A 23,419-nucleotide genomic window follows, 5' to 3' on the forward strand; every position below is an offset into this window, starting at 1 on the left:
AGCTATGTTAGCATAATATAAACAGTGAGGATGGTGGGCGAACGCTAACGAACGTAGGACTTTTTCACCTCAATAAAAGTTAATGTTTGGGTTCCCAATGGTCGAGGACAAATGCAATCGCATGACAGGATGCTGTAAACCAGGGGTCCCCAATCCCAGTCCACGAGGGCCGGTGTCCCTGCAGGTTTTAGATCTCACCCTGGGTCCACACAACTGAATCACATGATTAGTTCATTACCAGGCCTCTGGAGAACTTCAAGACATGTTGAGAAGGTAATTTATCCATTTAAATCAGCTGTGATGGATCAAGGACACATCTAAAACCTGCAGGGACACCGGCCCTCGTGGACTGGGATTGTTGACCCCTGCTGTAAACTGACCAAACTTCAGACAGGAGAACAACCGAGATAATCCATCCACAATACGAGGTTAGTCATTAATATACTGCTGCATGGGCTGGGCTGTAGTTACATTGTAAGGGTTTAAAAACTGAGCTTTAAAATGATTAGCAGTAATAAAAACCGAGAGAAGCAGACAGTGACCATTGACTGTTTTTAGAGGCTTGTTGAGATTAAACAGAACAAGATACAGAGCATTAAAACACGTTAAAAACACAACAGCCTTATTAAATGCAGACTACTTTGGGCCCGGAAGCAGGATTCATCATGTAATCACTTAAAGACCGGATTAGGTTATTCAGTTTCCTGTCCAAGCGCCTAAACATTTACAAATCAAATACATTATGCTTACAAGTGCTGACAAACTGGAGTCATTTTCAGTGCATGTTTAGATGTGCATAGCTTGCAGATTGTGGTCTAAAGATCAACAGCAAAATATGGTAGAGCATTGCTTATCTTATTGCCTTTCTTCACCTTTCTTTCTATTTCAAAGACTCTCAGGATGGTAGTACAGTATGCAGTAAGAGACACAAGTTTTACTTTAAGTGACTCAGATGACCTGAGAGGGCACCACAACATAATAATGATAATAATGATAATAATAAAATTATGATATTGATTCAAGTGGCTCTCTAAAGTTGACAAAACAAAGTTGACGGTACAGTGCTATGTTGTTTCAGGAAGAGAGAAGAAGTGTGGGGTGGTTTACAAAGTTTGCGTCTGTGTTTATTATGTAGATCAAGTTGTCCTCTTGTCCCAGATTTTTGTTTTATGATTCATCTAATTTGTCATGTGATTGTTTGGTTTTTTTTTTTCTTATTCTTTCTGATTCAAAGATTCCCAGGATGTTTGCAACCTGTATGGTGCAATAGGTGATAGCATTGTTGTGCCTCTGAACCACAAGCTGGACAAAGAGTCAGTCTTAAAATGGAAGCACAATGATACAATAATCTTTGAGCAAAGAAAAAACAAATCTCCTAATCCCATATATGTCAAGGGAAAAAAGGACGACATTAATCCAGATGGATCCCTAAAGCTGACAAATCTAAAGGCAAATGACTCAGGAAACTACATCCCTAAGGTTTACAATCAAGATGGAGCAGTAGAAAGCAATATGAAAATCACACGTTTATGTGTTTTGGGTAGGTGACACCAGATTAGAGTTATTCTGGGTCTATGAATATGTAATCTTTCCTTTTGCATTACTATTTAAACCTTATCTGGATCAGAGATAAAAGGTTGCAGTCACCTGAAAACTTGCCACTATGTTACCTTATCAGCTGAGTGTTTTTATAAATGTTGATATAGTTTAATAATGTATTTTGCTTTAATCTATTCATTAAATGCGTATTGATGAATCGGCATCTGTTATTAGTTCCTGTGTATTGATTGTCTATTTAATAATTTATCAGCAGTACTTTCTGATGGTATTGCTATGATCAAATCTTCTCTTCTCAGCCCGTGTGCAGAAGCCCAGAGTGAAGATAATGTGTCCAAACAAGTCAGAAGTCAAATTTACTTGCGTTATTAGTCAGGTAAGAACAGTATTTCATGTCTTTAATTTAGATTTAAATGACTATGTTTTCCTCTGCCTAAAATGCTGATGTTAACTGTTTTTATTAGATGTAAATTTTCCATGTAATTTTGTTACATAAGTACAAGATGAAATGTTAAATTTAACGAAATCTGGTCAAATGAAATATACTTGATTGGTGTACATTCAAATTATACCAGGCATATTTTCCTTAAAGTTTAAATTAGCTTAAAGTTTCCTGTTTACTCAACTTTTTCAGAGACGTCCTCATACTCTGGAAGATTTAACTACACTTACTGATAAAGATACTAAGCTATGGTTAAGAATTTATTTTAACCTCCTGTGACCCGAACTCTTCCACGACATGCATTTTTAATTTCTCTTTGATATTTGGGCATATTGGGGCCCGATGAATGTAAAAACAAAGAATTTCCAAATTATTTTTTTTTACTTTATTTTTGTTTTTAAGAAAAATGAGAGCCACAAATGAGGATATTCATTTAAAATTTTGATAGAACAGTAGCAGTATAATGTCCTCGTAAGTGGATATCAGGCCCATGTAGAGCAAAATTGAGTATTTTGGTCAAAATAACCAAAAATGTGATGTCCACATATGTGGACGGCAGGTCCTAGGAGGTTAAGAGTGATATTTTCCCCCATCTTTGTAATTTTGTGATTGTTTGTGTTCACTAATTTCATACACTAATAAAAACAAACAAGAGCACTTAAAGAGTGAAACTCCCCCTGAAGGGCAAGGGCTATACTAAAACTTGGTGTTCTATGATGTTGTTATTACAACACCCTGGCATCAGTCTTCTTGTATTACCACATGCTGATGTCTGACCTTTGACCTTGACATATTACATATTAAATTTTGAATTTTATTATCTTTACCTACATGATTGGAGCAGACTTGGCTGAAATGTTTAGCTTCTATAAGCTGTAAAAACTTAAGGTTCAAGATTAAACCCTAAATGATGCCAATCCATGATTGATATTTTCTTCTGCAGAATGAGAATGATTTTAAAATTGAATGGCTGATGGAGGGTAAAAGGTTGAAAGAAAAAGAGATGACGCTGACAAGAGTAGCTAAAGATGTAGTAAATGCCAGTTTTTCTTGTAATGTTTCGAACCTCGTCAGCTCTGAGCTCAGTCTGCCTGTTCAACAAAACTGCTATGCGCCCTGTAAGTATTAGTTTACTCAATTTCCCTTCCAACTGTCTAAATATTCACAAATCCAATACATTATGGTTACAATCTGGAGTCATTTTTTTGTTTTAGTTTTAATTTCCATTCAACTTTTGTTGAGACTTTTTAATAATAAAAAATACAAAGTTGCACTGTACTGCAAAGCTGAGTCACTTTTACTATACATTTATGTGTGCATGGCTTTTCTGCAGACTGTGGTGTGAAGATAGAACATATAATTATCCAACCTCAAGTGACAAGTGACAAGGCAGGACGCCCACAGAGTTTCATTTCATAGTCCGTTGTACAATCAGTCTGAAGTGGACAAACGCTGTTGCGTGTGCACAAAAATTTAGAATAGAAAGGAAACCAACCAAACACAAATCAGTCTATTTAGGTAGTAACTAGTATTCGAACAGCTCTAAGTGACTAGACCTTTACAGTCAGACGATATTCTAAAACATCAGCTGACTGTCAATGATTCGTCAACTTAGACATTGTATTATATTGTGCATTGTGCATTGTACTGGACCCCCCTCCACCTTTTAACAGACAGTGTAGTTTTGTAAACAATCAGAGAAATTGTAGGTAGACAACTTATTAAAATGTTCTGTAACGCTAAAGGTTTGGAAAGTAGCAGTGCTTGTGCTATATGTTTGTATTTAGAGCCAATGCTACCTGCTAAGAAACCTCCTACAAGTAGACTAATGACAAAAAAAAGCACATGTTTCATGAAAAATAAGAAAATAAGCATGAAATGTTTCTACTAGACAGGTTTATACTGTATATGGGGCTGATATTACCAGGGGTGCACATAAGTGGTCCACAGGTGCGCATGCGCTTTCAAAATAAAAGACACGCACCAGCTAAGAAGTTGCAATGCACGATTGCGTACATAAGATTTTTTGGAGGAGGACAGACATTTGTTTAGAACTCTTAAAGATGTCGAAGAAGCAAGCTCCTTTAAGCAATTACTTTGGTGTTCCTCCACCTCCAAAGAAATGTCAGAAGGACTTTGAACCGCAAAAGAAGCGCGTATTCTCAGAAAAGTGGTTGCAGGAGGTGAGCTGGCTTCAAACAAATGATGAACGCACAGAGATTTGGTGCAGAATATGCTGTGAAAACCCCACTCTAGTGGACAAAAACAGTCCGCTAGAGTGGTCTGAGATGTGGTGCAGATACAGTCAGGTCCATAAATATTGGGACATCGACACAATTCTAACATTTTTGGCTCCATACACCACCACAATGGATTCCAAATGAAACGAACAAGACATGCTTTAACTGCAGAGTGTCAGCTTTTATTTGAGGGTATTTACATCCAAATCAGGTGAACGGTGTAGGAATTACAACAGTTTGCAAATGTGCCTCCCACTTCTTGAGGGACCAAAAGTAATGGGACAGAATAAGAACCATAAATCAAACATTCATTTTTTAATACTTGGTTGCAAATCCTTTACAGTCAATCACAGCGTGAAGTCTGGAACACATAGACATCACCAGACGCCGGGTTTCATCCCTGGTGATGCTCTGCCAGGCCTCTACTGCAGCAGTCTTCAGTTCCTGCTTGTTCTTGGGGCATTTTCCCTTCAGTTTTGTCTTCAGCAAGTGAAATACATGCTCAATCGGATTCAGGTCAGGTGATTGACTTGGCCATTGCAAAACAGTCCACTTCTTTCCCTTCAAAAACGCTTTGGTTGCTTTTGCAGTATGCTTTGGGTTGTTGTCCACCTGCACTGTGAAGCACCGTCCAATGAGTTTTGAAGCATTTGTCTGAATATGAGCAGATAATATTGCACGAAACACTTCAGAATTCATTGTGCTGCTTTTGTCAGCAGTCACATCATCAATAAATACAAGAGAACCAGTTCCACTGGCAGCCATACATGCCCACGCCATGACACTTCCACCACAATGCTTCACTGATGAGGTGGTATGCTTAGGATCATGAGCAGTTCCTTTCCTTCTCCATACTCTTCTCTTCCCATCACTCTGGTACAAGTTGATGTTGGTCTCATCTGTCCATAGGATGTTGTTCCAGAACTGCGACGGCTTTTTCAGATGTCGTTTGGCAAACTCTAATCTGGCCTGCCTGTTTTTGGGGCTCACCAAAGGTTTACATCTTGTGGTGAACCCTCTGTATTCACACTGGTGGAGTCTTCTCTTGATTGTTGACTCTGACGCACATACACCTGCCTCCTAGAGAGTGTTCTTGATCTGGCCAACTGTTGTGAAGGGTGTTTTCTTCACCAGGGAAAGGATTCTTTGGTCATCCACCACAGTTGTGTTCCGTGGTCTTCCTAGTTTTTTGGTGTTGCTGAGCTCACCAGTGCGTTCCTTCTTTTTGGGAATGTTCTAAACAGTTGTTTTGGCCACGCCTGATGTTTTTGCAATCTCTCTGATGGGTTTGTTTTGTTTTTTCAGCCTAATGATGGCTTGCTTCACTGGTAGTGACAGCTCTTTGGATCTCATCCTGGCAGTTGACAGCAACAGGTTCAAAAAGCAAACAGCACACTTGAAATGAACTCTGGACCTTTTATTTGTTCATTGTAATTGAGGTAATGAGGGAATAACACACTCCTGGCCATGGAACAGCTGAGAAGCCAATTGTCCCATTACTTTTGGTCCCTTAAGAAGTGGGAGGCACATATACAAACTGTCATAATTCCTATACTGTTCACCTGATTTGGATGTAAATACCCTCAAATAAAAGCTGACAGTCTGCAGTTAAAGCATGTCTTGTTCGTTTCATTTGGAATCCATTGTGGTGGTGTATAGAGCCAAAAATGTTAGAATTGTGTCGATGTCCCAATATTTATGGACCTGACTGTATATAGTAGCATCGAAACTATGAAATGCCTAGAATTAGAGCTCTGAAGTTTACATAAAAAAAATTATAATTTCATTGAATATTTGATAAATATACTTATAATTGTACAGAGCTTTTCTAACATGGCTAACCTAATGTTTCTGATGAAAGTTTGTTGTTTACTTCCTTTTCTCTTTCAAAGACTCTCAGGATGGTTGTGATGAGTACGCTGCAACAGGCGCAAGTTTTACTGTGCACCTTAAGCATAAGTTGCAGGAATCTGAGAACCTGAGATGGTTCCACAACACAACAATAATCTTTAATAGCAAATTAGACAAGAGGAACAAAAGGAAAGACTTCTTTATTGATTCAACTGGATCACTAAAGCTGACAAAACTGATGAAAGACAATTCGGGACAATACACACCTATAGTTTATGACGAAGAAGGAAGAAATGTAGCACATTTACTGAGCTTGAGTTTGTGTGTATTAGGTAGGTAACAAGACATTGTAAATATGTTTCTTCTGGCTAAACAAATATTCTTAGAAAAAAGCAATTGTGTTGATGCATCAGAAGCTTTTTCACTTGTTATTAAAACCATTTGTAACAGTATTTGTTTGTTTTTAATAAATACATTATCAAGGCTACTTCATATAATGTTGATATAATCTTTTTTTCTTTTCTTTTTTTACTCAGACCCTGTGCAGAAGCCAAACGTAACAATGAAATGTACAGGCTCTAAGATAAATGTCAGTTTCACTTGCAATGTTGATCAGGTGAGAACGATATTTAATTTGAGTACTTTTCAAACAGTTAACACATATTATGCATTTGAAGAATCTGTCGACAATGGCTTTATTTCTCTTGCCCCCAAACCAAGCATGATTTAAACTGTGCTGACTACAATCATTCACTCACAGATGCTGCTGTATCAATGATGTTATGATTTGATGAAAGTTGGGCTGCTGTAGGCAAACATTCTCTCTTCTCATGCTCTTAGATCACATCATTAGTTAATGACGAGGTGGCTCAGACACCACTATACTGCCTTTTCGGAGACTTCCTGATCCTCCTCGATATCTAACTCCACCTACATATGACATGTCTTTCATCAGATATGGAGAGAGATCAATTTCTCAGTTTTTCTGATCTTTCTTAATTGTTTTTTTTTGTATATGCTTTGCATATTTGTTAATTAAACTATCAAACCTTGAGAAAATAGTAAATATCTTAAAGTATTTTTACTTTCCAGAGCTTCTACACTTTTATTTTTACTATCAACTATTTAATTAATCTCTTAATCATAATTTCTTCTAAAGAAGGAAAACTATTTGGAATATAAATGGCTTACAAAGGATAAGGAGTTAACAGGAAATCTGAAGGACACGCTAACAAAAAAAGCTGAAGATGTGGTGAACCTCCCCATCGCTTGTAATGTTTCTAACCCCGTCAGCTTTGCCATCAGTGAGCCTGTTTACCAAGAATGCTTAAAGCTTTGTGAGTAGTGTCTACAATTAACTGTCCTTTAAAAGATTGAAATAACAATTTTATGATACTCATCTTCCAGTAATCTTAGATTTTTCTCTTTGTGTTTTACTTTGAAGATGTTGCTGGTGAAAAATCTGGACCTAACATCTGGGTTTTCGTGCGCTTTGGAGCCGGTATGTTTCAACTTCTGTATAAAGCCCATACATTATTTATATAACTGCTGAAATAAAATGAACACATTCTTAATTTTTTCCAGTTTTTTACAAGTAATACAATTTGCTCTTATTTTTTGTTCTCATCAGGTTTTTTTCTGTTGTTGCTCCTCATTGTCATTGTTTGTGCAACCAGCCTCACACAGAAAAATAAATATGCAATAAGAGGTAAGATTTATTATTTATGTATGTTTGCATTTATTTATATTACGAATGATATTATTATAATTTATTTTTAAAATATAAATCTCTGATCTTAGTTAGAAACTCAAGGGCAGTTTAAGTTACACTTAATGTCTCACATAACCTCCCAGTCACTATTGTGCAGTACTTAAAGGTTACTTGTTGAGCAATCAAGGCTCAGTGTTAGGACCATTTAATTAAATAATTTATAGTTACATGATTTAAATGTTGGGGGGGACAAACACAGTTTCTACCTTTTTTACTTTACAGATTATTCAGATGTATTTCATGGAAAGAATTTGCAGATTCTCTTTTATCTCTGAGCCAACTTGAAGCTTGAGCATTACTCAAAATCCATAATTCAAAAGTTATTGTATCTACTTTAACATTTTTTTAATTTAGCATATTTATAATGGGGAACCTATAGTGAGGACTATAGTTGTGGATATCATTTCCCATTTAATATCTAACACGTATTTATGTGTGAGACTCTTAATGATTAATTTCAAATTATTCATTTGGCTGTGTTGTGATTATTTTTGAATTATAGGGTTACAGGGTCATTGTTCTCTTAGTTATAAAATCTGTATTTCTGTATCCATGCAGTGTGTGAGGCACAGAAATGCAATGCAAACGGTTACATTTCTGTTTCTTAAAACACAAACTAAATATTATGCACAAATTGGATGCAGTAATTCCATGTAAGTTATGGTTGTAATTATCCAGGTGCAACCTGTCTATGCTTATTTTAATAGACAAGGAGGAGTTTGGCCTGTATTTATATAGCGCTTTACTAGTCCCTAAGGACCCCAAAGCGCTTTACATATCCAGTCATCCACCCCTTCACACACTGATGATGGCAAGCTACGTTGTAGCCACCCTGGGGTGCACTGACAGAGGCGAGGCTGCCGGACACTGGCGCCACCGGGCCCTCTGACCACCACCAGTAGGCAACGGGTGAAGTGTCTTGCCCAAGGACACAACGATCGAGACTGTCCAAGCCAGGGCTCGAACCAGCAACCTTCCGATTACAAGGCGAACTCTTAACTCTTGAGCCACGATCGCCCCTAGAAACTAGAGCCTGACGTCTGTGCAAACTGTGGTCTGCAGAGAGAGAATATCATTATCTCGTTATCCAGGCTTCAGACAATGCTTTGACTTTTAAATCCTTCATTTTGAAGGAAAATATTTACTGTCTCTGCTAGGCAGATTCACCTTGGCTGTGAGTGGACTTTTGTAGCATGACAGATGTAATTTCTCATGTGATTCTGTGTATTTCTTTTCTTATTTCTAATTTAAAAACTCCCAGGATGACAGACAATATCTTTGTTGGGCCTCTGAGCAAGAAGCCCATAAAAAAAACTACAAACATACATTAATCTATGTTGGGTAACAGCAGATTAGTTATTTTCTGGTTGTATGGATCCAACATGTTTTACATTGTCTTCCTCTTTATGCCTCTGGAGCAGAGATGGTTTCCAGTCAACTTAACACTTTTCAACATGTAACCTTATGAGCAGGCTGTTTTCAAAGGTATTATATTGGTATAAACATGAATGTATTTCTTTTTTTGTATTTTCATAATGTATGTGGTTTTAATCAGTTCATTAAAATAATGTGTTTTGATGAATTAGAAGCTGTTATACTTTATTTTCTAATTAGTCTTTATTTAAGGCATTATCAGCAGTACTTCACATACTATTTTGCCAAACGTATTCACTCACCTATTCAAATCATGGAATTCAGGTGTTCCATGGTCACAGGTGTATAAAATCGACTTTCGGCCAACTTTCTGCAGAGCAAAGTCAGTTACTACAGACTTCCAAACTTCATGTGGCCTTGTGATTAGCTCAAAAACGGTTCACAGAATGGGTTTAATGACATAGCAGCTGCATCCAAGCCTTACATCACCAAGAGAAATGCAGTGTCTGAGTGTCTGATGCAGTTTTGTAAAGCAGGCTGCCACTGGACTCTAAATGTCCTATTTGGAGCAATTCATACTTCTCCATCAGGAGAATCTGACTGCATTCCCAAGTATAAAGTTGGTGAAGGGGAGATTTATGGTGCAGGGATGTATTTCAGGAGTTGGGCTCAGCCCCCTTAGTTCCAGTGAAAGGAACTCTTAATGCTTCAGCTACCAGGTTATTTTGGACAATCTTAACAATCCCAACTTTGTGGGAACAGTTTAGCGATGGCCTCTTCCTGTTCAAACATGCTTGCCACTCAAAGCAAGGTCCATAAAGATATATATGATAGAAGTGTGTCATAAACTGGCTGTGTGCAGGCAGGAACAGGACCCAAATACAGACTCAAAGGTGGGACGTGAACTCAAAACACACAGCTTTATTTGCTGGAAAAAAGGCCTGGAACCTGGAAAACCTAAGAATCTAAATGCACGGGGAAACACAGAGAGCGACACACAGCCACGAGGGAGATCACAACATGGGACTGAAGAAGACACTGACATAAATAAAGAGAAGGATAACGAGGAAATAAGAACACACAAGGAACACAGCTGACACGAATAACCATAACGAGACAGAGGAAGCAAAACTAAACATGAGACGAGGTACCTTCAGAGTAAGAGGAGCAAAACAACACGTGGCACACACAGACAGGAGACTACCAAAGTAAAACAGGAAGTAACGGGAACACATCCAAAGAGATGCAGACAGATACACGGAAAACATGACTGGGGAAACATGGATAAACATGGCAGGCAGTGGAAAACAGAATAACACACAAGGAAGAAACAGGACACCAGAACTCACACAACCTATAAACACAGACACACAGAGAGAGACACAGAGGGCAAAGACACAAAAATATTAAATAATCAAGGAACTAAACAGGGAATATGAGAAACTCGCAATAGAATAACTAAAGACTACTAATGCACCAGAACTTAACCCATAATACAAAATACCACAAGAATACAAGAAAACACAAAATGCTGGGCCAAAAGGACCCAGAACCATGACAGAGGGATTTTGGTGTGGAAGAACTTGACTGGCCTGCACAGAGTCCTCACCCTTCTCATAGATGTTGGGTGGTGCCTGGAGCCCTGAGGCTATGATTTCAACTCACACTGAGATGGCTTGCACCTGCACTGAGAATCTACACAGACTAAGTTCTGATACTTATACAGCGGCCAAATAACCATTAACAATGGGTCATGCATCCCATACTCCTAAAGCATCCCCAAAAGGACAACCGGAGGGAAGATGTTAGATGTGGTAAGTGTGGGTTGATTCCCCAAAACCTCCCAAATGACTCCCTGCATTGTAAAACCTCAAACTCTAGTGATGAAAACTGTAAAATGTCCCAACTGAGTATCCCTGGAACTATTTTTCACTTAATATTGCAGGAATTTCTGCTGTTTACGTCACGCATTCAGACTATGCGTCAGATCAAAAGTCCTGCCATCTGCAGAATAGAAACAAGATTGAGGACCATTTGGTTTGAGACAGACCAGATGAAATATATGACTGATACGATGATGAGCTCACCTGAAAGGCTCTGATTGGCTGATACACAGATATGACAAAGGGCAGCCTTGGCAGAGACACCCACCGAGAGAAATCATTTAACAGTACAATGTCATCCTTGTCTGTTATGCTGCTGCCACAAACTTGCTCCATCACAAGATCACATCAGGACTCAAAGAAGAAGCCAGTGTTTTGTGTTGACAATCAATCAAATATAACCACATACTCAGGTTGAATTAATGATACCCAGGAGCTGTTTTCATCTAAACCTCTGTTCTTCTTTTACATAAATAAATTCTACTTTTTAGTCTTGTAACTTAAAATCAGCAACTTCACAATCATGACTGATGTGAGTATAATCACAAAAGAATTTCATTTAATAAACAAAATTCATCAAAATATGTCTTAAATATGATCTGATTATAGTTGTTTCTTATTACAGGAGGTGAAGTTATTTTACTGTTGGTCATCCAGCTGCTCACATACAGTATATTTCTATAAATTCATATTTCATGGAGTATTACAGTTATAATACAATAAGGGTTCTTCCAGTTTGTACACATATGTAATGCAATAGCGCCACCCTGTGAACAAGTGTAAGTAGTGTAAGTGCATCATTTTTATATCATTTTGTAGTTAACCAAACCATTTGCTCCAACTACTGGGTTCTGGGAACGTGTTTCTTTTTAATTCTGAAAGCTTCATACGTGTCCATTAATAGTGTTACAGTAGACCGCATTTGGAAACTCTACCACACAAAAGAGAGAGAGTCTTTCTGTCAAGGCAAGCAAAAAAGGGGAAGAGGGGAGGCTGGTAGTTTGAAAAAGACTGAAACTGTGGGTCAGAATCACTCAGCAGAGAGGACACAAGGATGTTCATTTGGCACCGTTTCAAATCGACAAGTAAGTAAAAAAAATCCTGATTACTTTAAAAACTGAGGAGCGTGAACCTTTTGCTTTTCTGATATTAAATAATGTGCTGCTGCCTTCTGCGGCTTGTACCGTCATCACCGTTGGTGCTTGTGGACAGTGACTCAACATGTTGGAGAATTGATTTATTGATAAAAAAATAAATAAAATTACATCAGAAACACAACCTGATACCCCAAAATAGTTCAGTAACAGAGTGTCCATGACATGTTAACCACTAAACCTGTTATTAACTGTAACTCATTTACAATAATAACTACACTAAATGTTGTCAGGTGACCACTTTGAAGATGAATTTGAATAAACAGTATGACAATAGTGTACTGATGTACATAATACAGTTTACCATATAGAAAAGATGGAAAACAATATTGTAAAGTGAAGAACTGCAAAGTTATGTTTTTTAAAAGCCAGGCTTATAGGACGTTGCTCCACACTGGGTACAGCAGATCGTTTGATGAACTACAGAGTTTTTATAACTTTGTGAGGGATGTCAGCTTGAACATCTTGACTTGAAGCTATTGAGAGAAAAGGCCTTTCCTCTTGAGACTGTGGCACAAATTTAGTCTTTGGTTGTATATCTGCACAAACTCAGATATGAAATATAAAGGGTGTCTCCATTTTGCCGTCTCTCAGTGGATGGAGACCTGCTTTCACGGACAATCATCATAGTGCTGCAACTTGGAAAAACCAGAGTTGTGTGGTGCAAGTCATTGGAAATGTTTCAGAGCACCATAGTGAGGCTGTCACATCCTGTGTAATGGGCAAGCAAACACAGACAGAAGGAGGAACAAGTTTAAGGTACTAAAACCAAGGCCATAAGAAGACCGGAGCTGCTATATGATATGAAACCCCCCTTTTTTAAGGACACACTACTTCAGTGTGTTTCCTGCTTCTTCCTGTGTGATCAGTATCTGCAGAGAGGTGTTAAACCACACGACACAAGTGGCGTCTCATTGCCCATTTGTGTATTTGCATCTTATTGTTAAACATCTACAGGTAGATAAACTCCTATAGCCTTAGAGAGTTTGTTTTTTCTTCAAGATCGATACTTTTTTTAATGCTTATCAGTTTTGAATTTAAAATCAGACTGGAACTGAAGTGTTGCTTTGCACACATCAAAGAAGAAAGTGAAGCGGGGTGAGGGATCTAGTGGCGGGACCACCAAAAAAGCAGAGACTGTTGACAGGGACTGGAGACGTACTGAGCTTCAAGGCTTTTATTGTAAAACATCTGAGAAACAGGAAGTGAAAAGATTAATTCTTTATACTGATTTTAAAAATTTAAAGTAAGCTTTTGAATTAATGTGAGCGCAGAGTGATTGATTGAATAATGAGTTCGCAATACTGTATATACTGTACTGTATAGCATTCAGCAGTGTTATAAAGTGTACTTCATCTGTGGGGACTGCAACTTGCACCTTTTATCTGAAAGGAGAAAAAAAGAAAGACAACTAATATTCTGTTATTAATCTGTTATTAAGCATTATTAATCTTTTCTCTTGTGTCATGTGATGTGTGAACAATGACTCTTTGGACAGAGTTCATAAACAAAAAACCGAAACTCTTGTGGTGGCAGATTTCTTTTCTCATGTATTAATCACATATTTAATCATATCACATTAGTTATAGTAATATCACTTTCTCACTTTACTATAGTAAGAGCACTCCTGTCACTAGTTTACATGCATGTGGAAAGTTAACACAGTGCGGCCATTGTAATGGGAGACGTTAAACAGATAGTGGGACTCCTTCTGCTTATCAGGGATGTAAATCTTTAGGTGACGGCCAAGCAGAAAACAAGGTCATAATTCTCTCTGTGAGGGAGAAGGTATAGCCCCCCCCTGTGAGAGGGGCCAACATGTAAGAGTTTGTGGAATGTTCTTTGTCTGTGTCTCTGTATATAAGATGTAAGGGCGGTGGCCACAATTCAGAGATGGTCCTGGTGTTTCACTGGGATGCTCTCTCCACATTGCAATGTGTTTATTAAACCCACTTCAAATCAAGCTCGCTGGGTGTGTTGCAGGTTATTGTTAAATTTTCCACGACACTCTATTCAGGCTTTGCAGAGAAGTCCAAGGCTGATAAAGTCATAAATTCAAACCAAGAGACACCAGAGAAGACAAACGTGGAAAACAATCAACAGTAAAAAGCAAACAGAGGCTTTAAATACACACAAACACACTGTGGGCCAGTGGGGACTGAGACACAGCTGGGGAACTAAACACATCTAAACTAAATCAGTGTAACAAGACAAGAGGAGCAAAATTAAACACACTACATGAGAGACAAAGAGCTACCATGATAAAACAGGAAGTAACTAATGAGAAAAATCACATGACAAAGAAGAAAACTTGACAACAGAAGGGAACTGGAGAGATTGTAAATATAACTCTAACCACTGACAGAAATAGGAATATACAAATGACCATAAGACTAAACACATAGAAGCAGAAAACCTGGAAACCTAAAACCCGAGAACTGTTATTATCAAAAAACAAACTACAGTCAGAATAGTGACTGTTGAACAATAAAAAGTCATTCCTGTCTGAAAACAGAATAGTCAGGGTCTAAAATCCAGGCCAGTGATTGCCCTAATTTTAATTAATTAACCTTTAGACATTTAAAAAAAAAACTTTGATGATGCTTACTCACTTCCAGAGAACTTGACAAATCATTTTTGATAAAATGCAGATCACCAAAAAGTCTTAGCTCTACAGAGTTACAGCTAGCTCAGGTTTGTGTCGGGGAACCATGAACCATGAACTTCTTCAAGCTACACTTTCTCCTGAGGCAGCACGGCAGCACAAAAACAACATGCACTCAAGCAAAAGCAGAGCTCTCATTCATGTGTACGTTCATAAGTATCTGCTACATTACTGTTAGTGTGAGAGCTAAAACTCGTGCGGTGATGGTGGCTGTCTGACCTTTCATCATGTCAAACCTTCAGAGGTACGATGCTTAAACCTCAACATGATTAGAGTTTTGACCTTTTTAGCTGCAGGTGTTTAATTGGAAAGAAATAATAATGAACTGTGTTCTTCTTAAATGCAAATCACATGGTGTTATTTCTCCTATTAGATTCACAGTTCATTCTTAGTGTCTAAAGTCTAAAGAACACAAAAATAAATGTTCAGGCATATGAGCTCATGATAGAGTCTTTGTTTTCTTTTTTAGTCTCATTCGTGTACTTTTTTTTTAAACATACTAAAAACACAGCAGTGTCTTTTTTAAGTTTAAATTATGCCCTGTTTCAGTGGAAAACAGTGGAATAGATGATGTGATGCTGTAGCAGCAACAAGTCAGTTTATATCTAATAAAAGACGAAGTAATCGCAAAACAACATTTTATGCTCTAAAGTATTTATTACCACATAATTTTTAATATTTCAGCATTTGAATTGTTGGTTACTTGTTGAATATCTCTAACTGGAGATTACACACTATGTTTGTATATATTTGCAGAAGCAACCAAACTTAAACTTGACACACTCTCTGTTTTCTAAATGTGACATTTGCTTTGCTTGTTTTGCTCTTTATCTGTGAGACTGTGAGACCTCTTGGATCACTTCCTTTCAAAGCTGTACATGCGCACACACAAACATGTACGGTGGCACACACACATAAACTATGTGATGTTACTGTGTTCTGACAGGAAATAACCTCAATACTGGAAAGCGACTGTTCTTTGTAGCTGAATGTAATGAAGAAGATGCCTTCTGCTGCCACCATCGTTGTGTTTTTGCTCTCCTTCTTCTCCATCGTCTCCACAGGTATGGTACAAATCATCTCTTTATTCTATTCAAGTTTATTTTAAAAGCTTTCATTTCCAAACTGATTGGTTAACAAGTTTTTTTTAACAAGTTTTTAAGGCAAAATTAATTTTAACTTGTCATCTGCTATTAATCATTCTTCAAGACTTCACATATACTTGATCTGTTGGTCTGTAACACCTGTGAAATACCCAAAGCATGTTTGATTGATTTGGCAAAAAGTTATATATTTATGTGAGCATAGGCCGTTTCAGTTTTTGCCGTTGTTATTGTTACGATTTGTTTTTGATTGTGCTGCTCTTCCTGCGTGTTATATTTTTTCCTGTTTGTTCAATAATGAAATTTTTTTTCAATTCTTCAATTTCAATGCTGTAACTCTTAATCCATAAAACATCATAATAGGCTTCATATTTGATAAACAATAACTATAACATGACTATTCGAATCTTTTCTTCGAATCTTCTTTCTTCATCTTTCTGTTTCAAAGGCTCTCAGGATGATTGTGTGTACGCTGCAACAGGCTCAAGCTTTACTGTGTCACTTAGATATGAATTAAAGGAATCAGAGAGCCTGAGATGGCGCAAGGACACAAGGGTAATCTTTTATCGCAGACAGAAACAGGTGATCGAAGGGAAAAATTATGAGGTTGATTCAGCTGGATCACTAAAGTTGACACAACTGGCCAAAGACAAGTCAGGACGATACACCCCAGAGGTTATCAATGAAGATGGACTAAATGTGGGGGGAAATTTACCAAGTGTGCGTTTATGTGTATTAGGTAAGTAACAACACATTGTAAATACATTTATTCTGGTTATACAAATATATATTACAGAAAGTAAGTGCATTGATGGATCAGAAACTGTTAATATACTGAAGCCACTCCTCAGCTTTGTCATGCAGCAATATTTTCTGTTGTTTTTAATAAATGTATTATCAGCTTTGCCTAATATAATGTTGATATAATCTAATTTTCTTTACTCAGACCGGGTGCAGAAGCCCACCGTAATGATGACATGTACAGATAATGGACGTGTCAATTTTACTTGCAGTGTTGGTCACGTAAGTACAATATTTATAAAAAAAATTTAACTCATTCTTCAAATGGCTAACTCATAATTAAATGTCAAAAGAAGCTGAAGACAAAGAGATTCAATAACCTCACTTGCTCTACTCTGAAACTCAGCATGAATGAACTGCAGACACTTGACAACAAACATCCACACACAGACACTGCTCTGTCAACAAGGTTTTACTTTTATTTCATCATGTAAGATAGGAAAGAAGCCAAAAGTGCTTCTTTCCTAGTAGAAAGAGAATCACAGTAAGACACAGCCCATTTACCGATTACCAGAGTGTAGGTTAAGTTAAATCATGGCAGGCTGCTGTGGATAACCGTTCTCTTTTTCTCAGGTCATAACTTTAGTTGAGAGGCACAAAATCCACTAAACAGCTTTTCTAGAGATTTCCTGATCCTCTTTAAATTCAAGTTCACTTACTGAGACTGTTGAACTATCAGCTCCGTGATCAGTAATGTTTTCTTTTTTTTCCTGAGTTCACTAATTGCACACTCCTTGAAAATAACATTGTCTTCCACAGAATGAGACGATCACATGGTTTATGGGTGGTGAAATGTTGGAAGAAAAAGGGAAGACGCTGACCAGAGTAGCCAAAGATGTGCTAAATGCTAATTTCTCTTGCAATGTTTCCAACCCCGTCAGCTCTGAGATCAGTCCGCCTGTTCAACAAAACTGCTATAAGCCTGGTAAGTAAAAGTGATACAAATTTATATTCACAACAAAAGATGTTTTGCTCACAATTGATGAAAAACATTGCATCACTTTTGCATGTGCAGATGTGCATGGCTTCTCTGCAGACTGTGGTCTGAAGATAGAAAACAGGATATAATATAATCATGCAGCATCAGTGAGGAGGTGAAGCACTGTGTGCAGGACACCTACAGAGTTTCATTTTATAGACATTTATCAGCTTCAGACTGAACATACAAACTGGGTTCAGTGCGCACAAAAATGTAAACAAGTAAAGAAAATCAATTTAAAAATCAACCTGAACAATTAAAAATCACTGTCTGATCTGCATTATGTGACTACAGACCAAGAAGGGCAAAATTTATTATGAAATATCAGCTGATAGTTACTGAGTTGTCAATCTAATTCACTGTTTAGAACATAGGTGTCAAACTCTGGCCCGCGGGCCAAATTTGGCCCGCAGCCTAATTACATTTGGCCCACGAAATTACCAAATTACTATTAGAGCTGGCCTACTGGTATTATACAGCTAATATATATATTGTTTAGTATTAAGCTTTGCTTGTTCCATATTCAGTTTTTCAGCAAAACTTGTTTGAGTCCATAAGAAAAGATTCATTCTTATATCTGGAGGAAGATTTTTTTTTCAATAAGTATTAATGTTGGCCCGCGACTTTGTTCCAGTTTTGAATTTTGGCCCACTGTGTATTTGAGTTTGACACCCCTGGTTTAGAAGCTGTATATGAAGAGAAGCACATTTCCTCACAGATTTTGTAGTTTTGCAAGTAGATTGTCACAAAAGGTCACTGAAAGTAACTGGGACATGCAGGAAGTCAGACACTCAAGTCAGACAGTTTACGCGCTCGGTAGTCATTCAAACAATGCAACGTAGACACTTTTGCAAAGAAGTGTTGTTTATGCTGTGGTGCCCAGTGTGGTCTGTCTGCTGTAGACAGTGTGAAATAGAAAAGACAAGAAAAAAGAAAAATGTTTCAGGTTAAAATTAATTTTACTGATTTATTTATCAATTAATTTATTTATTTCTGAATTGTTTGTTGTCTTGTGTTGAAAGAAATACACTTTTCTACTGCCTTAGTTTAAATTGATTGTGAAAGTGACAGTTCAGGACTTTTGAAGCACAATTTTTCATGTTACTCTCTTGCCATTTCTTCTTTTCTATTCAAAGATTCAAAGAATGTTTGTGGCCTGTTTGGTCCAATAGATGATAACTTTGTTGTGTAATCAATGTGTATTTAATATTGATACAACCAAATCTTCTATGCTCAGTGCAGAAACCCCACGTGACGGTGAACTGTACGGGCGAGTCCGAAGTTACATTTACGTGCTCTGTTAGTCAGGTGAGAACAATGTTGAATACATTTCATTTGATTTCATTATATGTATATATATATATATACACGTCTGAGCATAATTATGTGTTTATCTGTCGACAAATTGATTTTATGAATTGAACTAAGTGCTAACTTGAGGAACCAGCTTTTTTAATGCATGTATGAATTAGGCTCATATTTGCATGTTTTTATTATGTGAATATATGATAATAAAGGCAGAGTGTTGGGAAAGCAAAACTGATCTCTATTTTCTAACCTGTGGGCAACAACTGTCTTTCAGTCATGTTACTTGACTATGAGGTCATTGTATCAGCTAATCATGACAAACTCAAAGTCCTTTAAGTCACTTTTCCCACAGATTTTCTTTCCTCATGAAGACTCTGCTTACAGCAAAATATACTTAGATGTGGTTAAGAATTTCTCTGTCAAACAACCAGCTCTATAGTAGTGACTGTTCTCAGTCATCTTTTTGTTTTATTTTTCTCTAAGTTCAATGACACACAGAGGCAAGAAAATGACATTATAAACTACAGTTTTAAAGTAAAGCTGTAATTTTGCAGTTTCAAAAGAAAGATTGTTACAAGCTTTTTTTCTGATCCTGACACTGAAACACACACACACTGGATAACTAAATAAAATTTTGAAAAAAATATTTGCCGTCAAAATGTATTTAATATGCTTGCTCTTATATTTGGAGGTTTAAAACTTTAGCAAATCCATTAATCATCTTTTCTTCAACAGAAAGACAATAATCTGGAATTTAAATGGTTTAACGAGTATAACAAGCCACAGGGATCAGGGGAGACACTTACAAGGAAAACCGTCGATGTGGTAAACACCAACTTCTTTTGCAATGTTTCAAACTCCATCAGCTCTGAGATCAGTGACCCTGCTGTACAAAAGTGCTCAAAACCCTGTAAGTATTATTTCTATCGACTGTCCATTCAAATAGTTATGACACTGAAATGGCCATTTTACACTCATGTCATGATAAAATATATTTCTTCTTCTCTTGTTTTATTCCTGAAGCTTTTCCTAATGAATTATTTGGAATTAGCATCTGGGTTTTCATAGGAGGCGGAGCAGGTACGTTTCATGTTCTGTGCAGTCGTCAGATTATATGCGGTTATTCTGAAAAGCATAGCAATCAAGCTTCAAACACCAAACCCATGAATTCTCTATTTTTTCCATGTGTAATACAATTTGCTGTTATTCTCCATCAGGTCTTCTTATTTTGGTGATCGTCACTGCCACCGTTTGTTGCGTCCGGGCCAGACGAAAAAGACGCATATGATAAACAGTAAATGTATTTACTTATTTACTGTTATTATTATTTTAGTTCATGTTAAAAATATAAGCCACAGCACTAAGACAGAACATCTTAAAGACTATTTTACTTACATAAATGGCTTATTTAGCCCATGTACAGCCCATCCATTCACCATTCATTGTGCATGTAGGTTACTTGAGGAGCTCCCCAAGGCTCAGTCTTAGGTCTATTAGATTTATATTATTTGTACTTTTATTTTTTAGGGGTTATGGTTAAGATTATTTGCATTCAGTTCAAAATATTTCCAAACAGCAGATAGGTCTGTGAAGGTTCTCAGTCATCCAGGTCATCGTAGTCAAAGGAGTCAAAGACGCTTTTCTTTGCAAACTCCTTTGGCCAAACAGCAGATAATGATTCACTTCAAGGGACAGTTTTACTCATCCAGACTAGTCCAGAAAACTTCAAGTTGCACACTGAAGGATTTCAATAAGGAGCGATCACTTGGAAGAATTGAACCTGATTTATTCCGATGAAGAAATAAATTAATTTGGTGATTAGACTCTGATGACAGAACGGAACCCCAGCAGTGATTGGATATAGGACAGGACCCCCCAGTGTCTAGATGCTGGGGGTGGTAAAGATAAAGACTGAGCCTTTGATGGAGCTCTGACTGAGGTGTCTGTGAGATGGAGATGGAAAGGAGGTGGGTTGCACAAATTGCAGTCTGAAAGGGAGAATGACAGAGAGCACAGATTTAAACCACACAGACTGGAGGCTGATTGGCCCAAAGAAGACGGGCAAGAAGAAGATTGGACTAGAGTAAAGATGACAGTATTGAAATTGACAGTGTGGGAAAGCGGTAGTGATGAAGAGAACAGAAAAGACCGAAGACCCAGGAAACTGATTACAGATGTTCCTTATTGAACTTATGCATAAACTTCATGTTCACTATTCATGTTCAGGGATATTGTTTAAATAGTCCTGAAAGTACCAGGACCTGTGCAGTGTATGGGGCACAGAAATGCAATAAAAGCTGAGACATGTGTTTCTTAACACATAATGTAGATGCTGTGTATAGCTACTCTATACAATTGCAGATGATCATAAGATGTAAGGTAATCATAGCTTCAAATAAACAAACAACAACGTTGGTGTTTCTAATTTTATGCCATTTGTTTACATTGTATTTGTTACTTTGTTGCAATATGGGGAAGCTGTGACACTCAGTTGAATGACCAAATGCATCACTGCGAGTGCGACTGCTTTTTCTGTAAAACTATGCTGTTATCCCTACATTTAAATGACAGCTCCTTTCTTTAGCTGCTGTCTCATTCCTGCTGTAGCTGGACTGCATGATTCTTAAACAAGATCTGACAGACTCTTAAACAATGCTTATTGGCAACATTCTGAAATAATGAAGGTCTTAAAACAAGATTAACAAATAAGAGTAATTTTTAATTACATTAGCATTAAATTAGTTAACATTAAATACACTTGGAGCTTCTTCAGTTCTGGGATCCAGGGGCCATTGCCAGCTCTGATTGATGAGCTAAATTCTACATGAACCATGTAAACGGCACAACATTGTTCATTCTTTGTAGTATGGCTGCAAAGGAAATCAGATTCTTTATATTTATTCTTTTTCTAAGCTGACACAGGCCCATCAAATCCATATTCTTACATATTCTTAGCAGTGGCAGGCATTGCTCTTTTCTTGTTAAAAACACTGTAAGATGATTCTGCAGGTCTGACCTGCCGCCTATGCTTATTTCAACAGATGGCAGGTCAGAAAACTTTGTTTGCAGTGGACGAATCAAGAACAGCAACAGCATCACCTTCAGCAGAACCACTTGACAAAACCACTATAAACAACAGCATGTTCAGCAGAGTCCCAGAGCCATACTTCTGTGCAGCCTGTGGTCTGAAGACAGACAACAGGAAACAGGATATGATATAAACACCATTCAATCTGAGTGCTGAGGTGACGTGATGTTTGCAGGACGCCCACAGAGTTTCATTTTGATGTTTGTCAGGTTCATTATGAATGTACAAAGAAAATTATAGATTACAGGAATTTAACCCTAAATGGGTGGGTAATTTAACGATCATTCAGTGATTAGATCAGAAATGCAAACCTTATTATGATTGTCAGTGATATGTAAAACTAATGTATTGTATTACAACATCTCCTGATTTGTAATTTTGTAAGCAGACCTTCACAAAGAAATATTGTTTATGCTATATGTGTTAATGCTTTTGTTTAGGTCTTTCATTTTGGAGGAAATAAGCTTCAGTCTTTTTTGCTTGGCAGGTTCGTGCTGTATATTGTTAATGAGAGCGACAATTCAGGATTTTATTAGTATCTGTTGTGCATTTGTCTTTGTTCTGATTTGGAGATTTTCAGGATGTTTGAACCACATGCTGGACAAGGAATTAACCATGAAATTAAAGCTAAATGATAAAAATATTTTTTTCTCAAAGAAAAAAACTTGATTCCCTCCCTGGGATGATGGGCGTGGTGCAGCTAAAAGGATCTCTAAAGATAACAAGTCTGAGGAAAAAATACTTGATTAAACTACATCATTGTGGTTTTCAGTGAATACAGAGCTGTAGGAAAGAATTAAGAATTAAAAATTAAGAACAGAAGTGTGTGTTTTGGTTAAACTAAGAGCAGAATAGATTTATTGTGGTCATGTGAATACGAATATTTCTCTTAAAATCCCTCTTTATGCCTCACCAAAAATAAAAGTAATAAGTCTATTCACTTGGACACTTTTCACCATATTAACTTATCAGCTGAATGTTTTAAATATATTATACTGATATGTATATGAACATGTTTTTTATCAATTTTTATAATGTTCTTAATATATTTACAAAAATAAAGTGTGCTGATGCATCACAAGTCCCTGTGTAATCAGTCAGACCAAATGTATATGCTCATATATTCGAGTTCCAAGTGTCAAAGAAGTGTATAGGCAGATCAAAAGTCATGACTCCATGCACTGTTAAACCTCACACTCGAGG

At 37.2% G+C, this 23,419-nt stretch overlaps 1 protein-coding gene across 2 annotated transcripts; it reads left to right on the forward strand.

The window, feature by feature from the left end:
* The first annotated feature begins 15,905 nt into the window (after positions 1–15,905).
* On the forward strand, positions 15,906–23,185 carry LOC134621373 (T-cell surface antigen CD2-like). 2 transcript variants are annotated; one of them, XM_063467843.1, is made up of 9 exons: positions 15,906–16,001; positions 16,489–16,779; positions 16,987–17,063; positions 17,601–17,766; positions 19,058–19,128; positions 19,864–20,038; positions 20,152–20,208; positions 20,346–20,428; positions 22,170–23,185. In XM_063467843.1, exons 1-8 carry the CDS (start codon positions 15,932–15,934, stop codon positions 20,414–20,416), a joined length of 978 nt encoding a protein of 325 aa, XP_063323913.1. In that variant the 5' UTR covers positions 15,906–15,931; the 3' UTR covers positions 20,417–20,428; positions 22,170–23,185. The 2 variants fall into 2 exon arrangements, with proteins under 2 accessions (XP_063323913.1, XP_063323912.1); XM_063467842.1 differs by having other exon boundaries at positions 20,346–20,422.
* The last annotated feature ends 234 nt before the right edge of the window (positions 23,186–23,419 follow it).

The sequence above is a fragment of the Pelmatolapia mariae genome, linkage group LG23, assembly GCF_036321145.2.
Source record: "Pelmatolapia mariae isolate MD_Pm_ZW linkage group LG23, Pm_UMD_F_2, whole genome shotgun sequence".
In the NCBI taxonomy this organism is placed as follows: domain Eukaryota; kingdom Metazoa; phylum Chordata; class Actinopteri; order Cichliformes; family Cichlidae; genus Pelmatolapia; species Pelmatolapia mariae.